Below are 12,087 nucleotides of genomic sequence, written 5' to 3'. Positions count from 1 at the left end.
CGCTGCAGCTTCATCAACAACCGTCTAGCAAGGTAACTAGGATGGCCCGGCCCGCGGACGTGCCCAAGGTTGCTGCCGCGGTGCCGTGGCCGCCTCAGATTGCCGCTACCTTGCCGGCGTCCTCCTTCATGAACGGCTCGGCGCTAGTGGCAAGGGCGCCCCTCGCGCAGCCGCACGTCACGTTCAAGCCTGTCAGTCTACGGCTGGCTGTGCGCGTCTCCCAGCAGCCACATGCAGTCCACCACAGCCATTCCTCCGCCTGGCACCTCGCTGCGCCTCCCGTAGCCACCCGTCTGGATACCGGGCAGCTTGGACTGGCCACCGTTGCGCGACTCTCGCGACCCGAAATGCACTTGGTTACCTCTGCTGCGCCGTCCATCCAGCGCCAGCCGATAATTGCTGCACCACAAACGCCGGCACTGGGTCCACATCGCAGGCCTACCCACATCTCTCAACTGCCACTACGCGTCCCTCAGTTAAATATCAAATCGCAATAAAAATCTTGCCCCATGGTGTAAAGTAAACATTACCAGGAGTACTACATGGCAGTACTACAGTGATAAAAAGGAAACGGAACGAAGTATCACTTAAAGCCGCCCAGGAATTTGCTATTACGCGTCTACGTTACTTTTTCACCAGTTGATTCAACCAACGACAAGCAGCGAGAGCTGAATCAGAAACTAACCTTGTATCGATACGACTGTTCATTGTCATATGTTAACACCTTCTTGCATTGATTGCATCCCGATACCACGCCCGTATGGTTAGACGCCAAGTATGTTGTGTTGTACTCCGGCTTCTTGCAAACCTGCGAGGGAGGAAGCGTGTTACAAAAGGTGCGCCACTCTGGCGTATTCATGTTTTTGAAGGAGACTCAAGGCTAAAAAAAACTGAAGTACCGCGTTTGGAGCGAAGGGAATGGCAAAAAATGAACTACAACGCTTTTGTTCGCTCAGACCACGAAGTCGTAGTCGCCGCGTCGCGAATAGAACAAAAGAACAATAACGGTAGCATATAAAACGCGTAAGTTCCAAAACAAAGTGAAGCATTAGCAGAGCTTAGCTCGAAGAACGCACTGATAGACATATGCGGCCAAACGTTGGTTGGTTTCCTAGTCGGTTCAGTTTCGAAGACAAACCCGCAACAAAAAGATGAAAATACAATCTACAGAATCTCTGGCGCTACAGTTGAACCGAGATTTTTAGGGATAGGCCACTGAGAAAACCCCGCCGCCTGAGACTACATGACGCTTTATAACAAACTAGCCCGCCAAAACGTACTCGACATGAGATTCAGTTTTTCTGTATTCGACATTCGCATCGACTAGACTTCGTGCGTTCGACCAGATCAAATTGTTCTGAGCTTTCGAAGTAGTCGAATCTTTTGGTTAGAACTTGGGATCACGCGGATCGAAAAAACACGTCTTTCCAGTGACCAGCCTATGCGGCTAACGACCCAATGTTTCGGTGCTCGTCAAATAGAAGATTTCGGCAGATCAAGGTAGATTATATTACCTATTTCAACCCTCCGTCATACCATTACCAGGAATTGGGTACAAGCGCATGTAGTTGCTCTGGCTCCCACCCCTCGGCTCGTGGCATTGAACATTGAAAAATAGCGTGCTCACATCATCCGTGACGAAAGTAAGAAAGAATGGCCGATTGGCTACAGAACAGAACGTGATAGGCACTAGGCATACAGGCACTGGCCAGGCGCTGTCCCGAATCCCTGGTAATGGCAAGCTCTCGTTTCATGAAGTGAACCCCGCCGTCTGAGACTTCATGACGCTTCAAAACAAACTTGCCCGCCAAAACGTCTTATGCCCTTGTTCTTGCTGTACATGTACAATGAGAAACAGAGCACCCAGTAAGTTTTGATATACAGTGGGAAAATTGGCGGAGAAGCTTTTACGTTTCCTTTTTCTACTTGGTGCCACGCTTTATTGAATGACGTTCACATGCCATGTCTGCGGGCCGAAGCCCTGAATCAACCACCGCTACCGTTAAATGAGGAACGTGATGACGATTACATGAACTGAAACGTCCACATTGCTCCAATTGCGGAGAAAATGGTGTGGCTCGCATTGAAAGTATAAAGGTGGCGTTAATCACTCATAATGTTCATCGCTGTCGACGTTATAATCATGGCAACTACTGCACTGATTGGATCCAGAAAGTGCAAAACAAGTCCCACGCTTTTCTAGTGGTTCCTCTTTCGCACTAAACAGAAGTGATATGATTCAAAATCAGATGACATGATGATGAAGGCAGTTTTTCGTGCCACCCGACTGCTTTTCCCGAGATGAAATGGAGCGCACATCAGGAGGCTGGGCATCAAGTTACTGTTAACAGGTTGCCGACTACCCTAGTTGTCCACTACTGACTCAGTCAGAAAACTCACCGGGCTGGTGGAAGGATGGTGGTAGCTTCTTTTATACCACTCAGGTTGCTCAAAAGTATATATTGGTTTCTGCAACTTGAGCAAGAAGCTAAACATTGTTTACAACAGTAGGGAATGTAGTGACCTACATCTTGCAGAACACGTTGAGCGACTTGTCTTTCCTTGCGAAAACTAATAACATTTTGAAAAGCCTATCTTTTCACAAGTGTCTAGTCGTAATAAAAACTAAACATTCCGGAGCATGTTTCATTCTATCCTTTACTATGAAATAACGACTCTCATATAAAAACGAGCACTAATCGGATTCGTAGGTGATTTTTAAATGTGTCAATATGAAAGTGGTAGGTAATGCAAATAATGCAAAAATCAACAATGGTATTGCCATAGTAGCCATGTCTATTGGATTTGTTAGGGCCTGCAGCGCCACTATTTTTTGGTTAGATTATATGCCTCCCGGAAAACTGAAAAATAAATCCAATTGTTTGATTCGAAATTATACAATGAATATCTCTATTTGCTTGCAATTCGATTCGACCCCGCAATGAATGCTTACACATTTTAGTGAACAGACCTTGCTTGTCCACATGCAGCGCATGTCCACATGTTTCCACGTGTTGTCCACATGTTTCGCAGCGAAGTAGGCGCCAGGCACACAAGCATAAAAAAAACGAAAAGTGGGCGATGCACACTAGGAAATAATTATTCATTGGAAGAAAGCGAGATATAAAATATGGTGCTTACACATCCAACCCCAACTCCAAACCTACGTTCACCTACCCCTAATCCTACCTGGGCAACAACGACTGAGTTGTGCATTGTTGCAAACAGCCAGAATGGTGCAGGGCTTAGTCGAAGCCCTCGCGTAGTGACACGAATCATGGCACTTATCGCAAAAGCGCAGCACTGATATATTGCACTTAGGGTGTCGTTGGCGAAGCATAATTTAGGCATGTGAACAGGTTTGCCAAGTTTTAGAACCGGATGTTTTGTAAAAAAAAAAAAATTCTAGCGCACCTCGTCGTCAAAATAAGGTGTAAGTATAAGGTGTAAGATACTACAGTATCTGTAAAATACTTTGGCTTCTAAATATGCCGCCAGCATTACCAGCTTCTCTTCGAGCTGGGAAGAGCACGCGACCTTCATGGCTGGATTTCTTGAGGGAATGGGGTGAGGCGGCTCCGGCGCCATCAAAAGCTTCCCTTGCAGCCAAAGAGCGCGCTTAACGTCCGTAGCCGCCGCTTATGTGATTTACGTGAAGCCGCTTTCATACAGCTCTCTTTCTTGCACTTTGAAGCGCACTCAGCGCCCCTAACCGCCTGACAAAACATGCCACCCCCTGCCCCTCATCTTCTTCGGCCTCAGCGACGCGTTGGGCTGCCTGGCCTTCGTGTGGTGTTACATGTAGGTGATGTTGCAGACACAGTAGCCCGTTTTTCTTTCTGGACTCGTTTAACGCAGAATTTTTCTCTTTATATATTGACTCAGCTTCACTGCCGCCGAAAATATGAAACCTCAGAACAAATGGATGCGAGGTGACGACAGCAACAATACAGTCGCTAGGAAGTGTTCAAGGCCGGAGACTGTTTGTAAGGCAAAACAGATTAGGTATGAGAAGAATGATAATTTAAGCATTTGCTATGTGTAAATTAAATATAGTAGCGATGACCGAGTGGTCTGAGGAATTGAGAAACGTATCTGGTGGATGATATTTTAAACCCTTCTCGGGGATAAGGTATGGGAAGCTTTTCTGCTGGATAGAATTCGAACTGAAAGTTTATAAATGTGGAAATCTTTGGTTTGATGTTCCGCCTCAGCTTCGCCAAGGTTTCGGGACGATGCTCGCCTGACTTTCCGAGCATTGAAGCCAGACGAGCTTCACTGGAACAACCTTCGGCTAAGATTCGACTAACTATTGCGTCGCAGCATAAGGCTATTCTCAATGGCGGGGACAAAACCACGAAGCGCCTGACCTCCACAATGCTTCCGTAAAAGGAGGGCGGATCGTCCACGCCGCACACTGTCCCGAAGCCGTATTCTTCTTCGTCGAACGTGTACCACTTGCCGAACAGCGGGACTGTCACGAACAACCCCTCTGCTCGTCGTTCACGCCTGGCGAGTTGCTCGAGCGCGGCGTGCTCGTCGGACTGCGAAGAAACGATTGTGATGAAGCAAGTCTTCAACGCCACGAAAATTACGTGGCTTTCGTTGCAGCATGTATACATACGATATACAGCGCACTATTATGAGGACTGCCATCATTGATCACGTGATCATGCCGCCATTACACGCCTGCTGACTGCTCGGCGCATGCCTCGTCGCACGGCTGCTGCGTCTGCAGGCTCAGTTCCGACAGCCAGTGTTTCGGCTGATACAGTTGTAATGAAATGGGAAGACGACAACAGAGTTTGGCCAAAGCTTCAAATAACATTTATAATAATAATTTGAGAATCCTAATTTGGTGACTTGAGGCGTGAAAACATGGTCAGGCTTCATGTCGCGGAGAGACTTCTCGCTCTTTGCCTCTTCGAACCAATGAATGGATTTGCAGGTGGGCTTAGCGCGAGACAAACGAGGGCAAGAGAGGGACACAGGATTAGCGCTCGTCCCATGTCCCTCTCTTGTCCTCGCTTTTCTTGCGATTATCCCACTTGGAAATCATGAATTACCAGCTGGCCCAAAACTTCACTTTGCCAGTGAATGGATAACCTGAAGACTCTGCTGAATGTTTCTTTATTGTTATTACCTAAAACAACACGTTTTAATGCCCCTGCGGCAGCCCATGTCGTTGTCCTTTTGTGTACATGCCTGTGGACTCCGATCTAAAACGCTCATATGCACATCGCACGCATTTATTTACAACATGTGAGCGCTGCTTATGAAACCCAAAATATTTTCTTCTCGTTTTTTAAACACAGAAACGCGACAAAAATAAATATATACACGAATTTTAACTACCATGATAACTGTACCATGCATCAAGCAGCCTTCACGAGCTGGCGTGCAGGATTCCGTGATATATTTGTTATAACTGATGCATGGCAAGGCGTTTATGCTACACGAAGTTCATAATTATGTTAGCCTTAGCCTCACACATAAAATTGAGGTAGTCTCCACTCTCAATACGCGGACATGAAAGTGCCCGAGGTCTCGCCAGTGGTAAGTAACCAGCTTCACTCTGAGCGTTGGCCAGCGAGGTCAATTTTACTGACTGTCTCGCATGGACCGCGAGGAAAGCATAACCACCCAGCACAGCAGCCGTAACGCAAATGCTTTATGCCGAACGCGGTCCACAAAAACAGCGCTTCTCGGAGCGAAATTCAACAGAAGCACCAAGACGTCATTCACGGACTAACAGTAAGCGTTGTCCGCTCGCACTGCTGTGTACTGCATAATCTATATTCGCGGCATGCAGGGGCGTAAGTCGTCCTTCTTATCCGTTCCTATTTCGACATCGGGCGCTCCTGCTACTAATGACCGCACACCTGAACTTATGAGCAATTGGGTCTTGCTACACACGCAGACGCAACTGACAGCAACTGAAAGTACGCCGTCATGGTTTCGGCGGCGGAGCAGTTTGGTCATGCGGCTATCTTGTACGCTTACCCTCGCAGTTTACAAACTCGAAACATTTCTTTCTAGATTGGCTGTCTAGCGCTGGCGGTCATGTTTGTTGCGTTCGCTTGTTCGGAAAGGATGCATGCGAACGGACGCGAACAGGGGCAGTACGTCCTTGTGCAGTTCGGTTCCATGAATATGGCAAACGGTCTCACCCCGCACATTTAACTCTCTGTCGCGATTTTTGCAGTAAACAACACAGCTTGTACATCCTCTGCCTTTCCACATCTTCGTAGAAACGAGACACTCAGCAGTCACCCGTGTTATTTCCACTGATGCGCCGCTGCGTACACGCCGGCGACTTCCGAGACCCGTAATGGCGCCGTGTTCCGAGTGCGCCTGTGGCGCCATCTGGTGTCAAAAGGAGAACTACGCGCTGGAAATTGCATACAGTCCGTGGTACTCGACGCCACGCTTTTGTCGCGACGAGGACTCCTACAGCCTAAGTCACCGGGAACAGCGACCACTGTCAGGGCACAAAGTGCTATAATAACCAAAATAATTCTTGCATAATGCGGTCCCGTGGGAACCTGCACTTCTTACAGATCACAGATAATATCAGAAGCTTACGCCGTGCCACTGGGATTAATCAAGGTGATGCTTTGTGGGGGCGCCTCGACGCACAACAGTCTGTACTCACCATGCTGTAAGTGTAAGGGCTCGTATTCGAGAATTCGGCTGGTATTTGTGGGCGGTGCAGGAACATGGGTGGCATGATGCGACAAGCGTATCCAGAAAAAAAGTCCTTTTCAGCAAGGTGGACGACCGCGATCAGACCATGCGGTGTGTGCCTGGTCCTGCAAATAGCCGACCCGGAGTGTTATTTCTGAGTACGGATTACTAGAAAAAAATGCTCATGTCGTTCTCTCGGCGGAAACGCAAGGCTCATAGGCTCTCCCTTCTCTGCTGCTGAGGGTTGCTATTTAAACGAAGTCGCTAAGTTTATTTTGAAGCAGGTATTGTTAAGAGAGCGCACGCAAAGCGGGGGCCTTATTTTTGAAGTTTCTTTTTGAGTTCATGGTTTTCGGTCGTCACGTTAATCCTGACGAAAGCAGCAGCAGGTGGGAAGCGAAAAAGGAAATGTCCAGTCTGTTAGTGCCACCTTCGGTATAGCCACACTACTGCAAGCCGCATGTAGTACGGCCGACTCACAGGGGCCATTCATCCTCAGTTTCTCGCATAACTACCGCACAGTTTCTTCCGCAATACGGGGGAGCTCATGTAGGACTCTGCAGACATGTCAGACGCTTAGCCGTGCTCCGTCATTCGTCGGTATTGCCACTGATCTACCACTGCGGTATAGGCGTGGAGCGCGTTTGTGGAAGTAACTGGCGTCTTGGGTGTGTTCTTGCTACGACCAGCGTGACGTCATCCCACACGTTCTGCGTAATCGGGAGCAGCGACCAAAGGCAGAGGAACAAATTGAACAATAAGGGAATGAAACTTTTCAAACTGCGGCCTCTGTACCATATTTGAATAGATATTGCTGAACCCCTGCCTTTATTAAAATCTTTACTTTTTGGAGCAGAAATAGTATCACTGCGTCAGCTTTGGATGATTCAAAGTACTCGTTTTAAATGCCGACATAAACCAATAATCGTGGCGTTCGACTACCAAGCTTATTTCTTAAAATCCTTACTCTGTTAAGAGTGCCTGAGAGCTCGGTTGTATATTTACAAAGAAAATTTATTACTTTCTGTATCGTGGCAAATATTTCTATTTAAAAGTAGACAGCAGCGCGTACACATGCTTTTTAAAGTGGACTTGTGACTTGGAGAATACGCCGTTAAGACGAAACATACAAGGCTTCCGCAGGTACTATATTGATCTTATTTTCTGCGCTTGAATTTCGGTTTCTAGCTCTAAGTTTACCTTTTCTAAAGCATTCCTGCAAGAAGCAAGTCACACCATTCAAGTATGTCTTTAGCTAAGTCCTTTTGACTGTGTAAGGCTAGCCATGTGCTGACCTTCGAAAGACGTCGTGGAGGTCTCGCAGCCATTTGGCTTCTTCCGGATGGTACATGGGAATGGTCAGTAGCGTGTAGGACGGCCGCTGGGCACTCCACTTCTCTTTCAGCATGTCGAACACCTGCTGAAGAAAGCAAACCACCTCACTGCTTGAAGTGGGGTAGCTCGAGCTTTCTGACTTCAGCTCTACTAGAGTTAAAGCATTCATATTGATGTCATTGTAATCAGCTCTAAATGTACTCCCTACTGAACTAGAAATATTGTTTAATAAATATTGCTTCTTTATGCATTTTTTACTGAAACTGCCAAGCTTTCAAGTCGAAATAGAAAATGAACACCCTGTTAAACAAAATTCCTTTCGTTCTTTCCATGTTCTAGTTAGTAGACTCTTGGTGAAAGGTTTTTAGCACTTGCGGTTCCTGAGACAAAGGTGCAAATGTTGAATAATAATTGGATTTTGGGTAAAGGAAATACCGCAGTATCTCTCATATATCGTTGGACACCTGAACCGCGCCGTAAGGGAAGGGATAAAGGAGGGAGTAAAAGAAGAAAGGAAGAAAGAGGAGCAGTAGTGGAGGGCTAAATTTTATTTTTTGAGACAGTTGTCTTTAATACGGATGAGAGCTCCATTAAAAAATTGTACTCAATAAATGCGTGTTGATTATGACTTCAATAGCCACCAGCTATGCAGTCATTCCCCCAGTAATTATACGTATCCTTTATTTTTGCCTTGCTTTCCGGGCAGCATTTATTGTAAGGTTTATAACACTTTCTGCAAAGTAAAGTCATCGGCTGTCCGCCTGAAAAATCGTCAAAGCACCGTGAATTATCCTGGTGAAACCCCAAATGACACCAAAATGTCTGTTCGAGTAAAGCTGCCGTCATAAAAAGTAATCATCATCAGACGATCTTTAAGAAGGTCCTTCAGAGATCGTTTCTCCTGAAAATTGTTGAAGATCGATGTACATTTTGTGTCTTCAAGTGGAAGCTTTTATTTTACCTTTTGAAAAAGTGTAAAGCCACTGTCAGTATGTCACCTTTAACTCGTCTGTGTGGATTCCCGACAGTGAGAGCTTTGGTGAACAATAAGTCGTGTAGGCGCTAGCGACCATTCAGACGCTGCTCCAGCGTCGGACAGCGTTGCACAGACTTGATAGCGTGATGGGAAACATAGACTGACTGATAGCGTGATGGGAAACATAGACTGACTGATGCAGAATCAATGCTTTTACAATCACTTCCTCCGCGTTAGAAATTCCATTAAGTGTTAAACTCAAGCACGATAGTCAGAAAGAAACCAGTATTTCAGGAGAGCAAGCTGCCGAGCTAGTTGGTGATGCATGTTGTAAACTAGGAAGCGCAAAATACCGGGCGATGAACTAAGGGACACAAAAACAGGTTCAGGAGTATTGCTCGCGAGATCTCGCCTAAGCAGTGCGAGAGTAACCAATTGACTATGGCTAAATCCAAAATGCTTGCAAACATTTACTTGTATCTTGATGAGCATGTATAAAATTAGTGTAGCTGCTTTGTTTTTTTTTTTCAAGACAACAGAAATACGCACCACACATAAATTTTAAAACCGGTCATTTTCGCAAAGAAAAACATTTTTTTTTGCGCGATAATGAGTGATTGAACACTTTCCAGAAAGCGGCAATTTCATATCGCGAAAAATTTGTTTTCATTTTTGAGTTATATCCTACCGTGCTTTCTAAAACACTTCAAAGTGCTGTTTTACCTTCAGGACTTTCACCACTCGTTCCATGCGGTCCACGTGGACGTAGACGTGACCGATGTCGACGCATCCGAAGTGCGAGATTTTGTGCTTCCAGAGATTTATCAAATCAGCCTGCACCTTGGAAGGATTTTCCTTAAGCGCAATTGCAATAGGATCTGTTATCCTGAAAACCAAGCCGGAAGCCAAATTAGCACCTGCGTACTGTGCTTTCTTATGGTCAAGATTTATGAGCCCTTAAATGATCATTTGGCCTAACTAGGTAGCGTGTTCACAAGAGCGAGAGTAAGATCATAGAACTGCGTATACCGACACAGCCTCCAGAATGCATTTCTGAGAAGCAAAGAGACAGAGATAAGTGCGTGCGAGTACTCGAAATTTTCGAACAGTAACACAAATATCGTTCTGGTCCATTCGTCGAGCGGTGTCACATAGTGCATGTTGAAAATTGTTCGAAGCGAAGTGAATATATTCTAAACTTTTCGAATACTTTTAGAGTAATGGGCTTGTAGTTTGAATAGACACGGCGTAATTTCATGCCCAATGTCAGTCCAGGCGACAGCTTACCAGGCGAGCTGTAACTAAACGACGCATTTCTACAAATCCAATACAATGCTGTGTTTTATTGGATTCATAAAAAAACATTAAAATCTTAATATTAAAAATACAGAACTCGGACCCGTAGCAAGTCTAGATTCCTGTTATATTTCGGGTGTTCGAGAGGATCTTCGGCCGTTCCTGGGCCAAGGTTGTTGTGAGACGGAGCAACGAACTACTTAATTAGCGTTTCTTCATCTGCGTGGGACGCTCTCCGAAGGCCCTTGTTCTTTTCTTGGCGTTTATACGTCCACTAATAACCTCAAAAATGTATCGTCCTTGCCCTGCTGTTGTCTTCAGCGATGGCCATGATGGCCTATTTAACAGCCTGATTTTCAAGCACAACTTTCCAGTTTTAAGGAAATTGATCTAGTTCGTTAGGAACGACTGTGTTATTGCGACGCTGACTACCTTTATTTTCCCGGTTGAAGCAGAACATAGCAAACACTCCGCCATCTTGCATGATGATCCGCGTTTTTGAACTAGTACGGTAAAACATCTCGAAGCTTCCGATCCTCGAAGAAGCAGCAAGGATGCAGCAACGAAGCGACCGTAACGCAAGACCGTAGAATGGACTCAACTGCACTTGTTGCTGTGTGCGCATGCCTGAAAGTGGTAGCAGCGCAGAAGGGCCGGTGAAGACTGGGTGGATGGCGCATGCTATAGCTGACCGGCCGAGGAACAAGTCATAACACGTGACTGGTATTCGAACTCCTCCAGTCGCTGCCATTGGTTCACCACCGACCATGCGAAGTAGCTTGCATTTCGACGTGGCTAGGGCCTCGTACCAACCAACCTTCTCGTATAGACGCTTTGCCCAGCCTGTACGCAGGCACGCACCGACTGCCATTCCAATCACCTCTTTTAGGAAACAGGAGGAAAAGGCACAGTGGAGATGGAAAGGGGGATTAGAGGCGACGAGGGCCTAGTGTCTTAAGCGCCCGCATCAGCTGTGGGAGGTGGTTGGTTCGAAACCGATTGCCAGCCAAGAATAGGTACAAATGTGCTCCGGCCCTGCGGCCGGCTTTCTTATGGGTGTGCGCTTGGAAGAGAGTCCGTAAACCCTGCTGAGTCCTTTCTGGGACAAACCCAGTTTCGAACACCTCAGATTGCGAAAGTGCTTTGTGTTTTGTTAACCCAGGCTTTCAAGTAAAAAGTACGTGCGCTCTAACCAGCGTGTCTGTAAACTAAGGCACAGGTCAGCTGTCAGTGCTGTAAGCGGCACTTAGAGATTCACTTCAGAGTATTAGTGCAGTCCTGGGAAATTCCGGACTCACTTCTATCTGTCTCACTTTGCAAGAAAAAAACATTGTTTCTGAAAAAAAACTATTTGCTTTCATACCGCAGCTAATGCTCAAACATTTGCGTTACACATTAGTAATCCTTCGGTGATTTTTTTCCTAGTGCGGTCAGTTAAGTCGTAACATTTAGTGACGGTAGCAAGTCTGTTCAGTTCGCGTTGCTTCGAGATCGTGGATGAAATGTGTCTTACTCTTTGTAAGCGTAGGCAAATGCCGCCCCATACTCCGTCTTCACGTGCTGAGCTGCGAATTCGAGGAAGTGCTGGAAGCTGTCATCGTATGGGGGGCCAAGGTTATAGGTTCCGTTCTTGAAGAATGAATCGTAGAGTGTAATGTCGCACAGCCCATCGTCCGGAGGAACCATACTGGGTTTCACGAAGTGGTTGACTGTACAAAGGAGGGACTGCTTAAGCTGGGGTTCACCTGAGTGACAAAGAGCATGGGACATTGCTTTTTGTTGAATGCGGTACA

General features: G+C 46.4%; 1 protein-coding gene across 1 annotated transcript in view; it reads right to left on the bottom strand.

The window, feature by feature from the left end:
- Positions 1–673: 673 nt before the first annotated feature.
- Positions 674–12,087, bottom strand: part of LOC144094490 (uncharacterized) — a 46,901-nt gene continuing 35,487 nt past the window's right edge. Inside the window, exons 16-21 of the mRNA XM_077628416.1 lie at positions 11,808–12,039; positions 9,722–9,884; positions 7,983–8,107; positions 6,656–6,812; positions 4,371–4,544; positions 674–808 (exon numbers count right to left, since the gene is read on the bottom strand). Of these exons, the coding sequence (XP_077484542.1) occupies positions 674–808; positions 4,371–4,544; positions 6,656–6,812; positions 7,983–8,107; positions 9,722–9,884; positions 11,808–12,039 (986 nt within the window). The remainder of the gene's footprint in view (positions 809–4,370; positions 4,545–6,655; positions 6,813–7,982; positions 8,108–9,721; positions 9,885–11,807; positions 12,040–12,087) is intronic.

The sequence above is a fragment of the Amblyomma americanum genome, chromosome 6 (genome assembly GCF_052857255.1).
Source record: "Amblyomma americanum isolate KBUSLIRL-KWMA chromosome 6, ASM5285725v1, whole genome shotgun sequence".
In the NCBI taxonomy this organism is placed as follows: Eukaryota; Metazoa; Arthropoda; class Arachnida; order Ixodida; family Ixodidae; genus Amblyomma; species Amblyomma americanum.
This window is presented reverse-complemented; position numbering and strand designations above follow the sequence as displayed.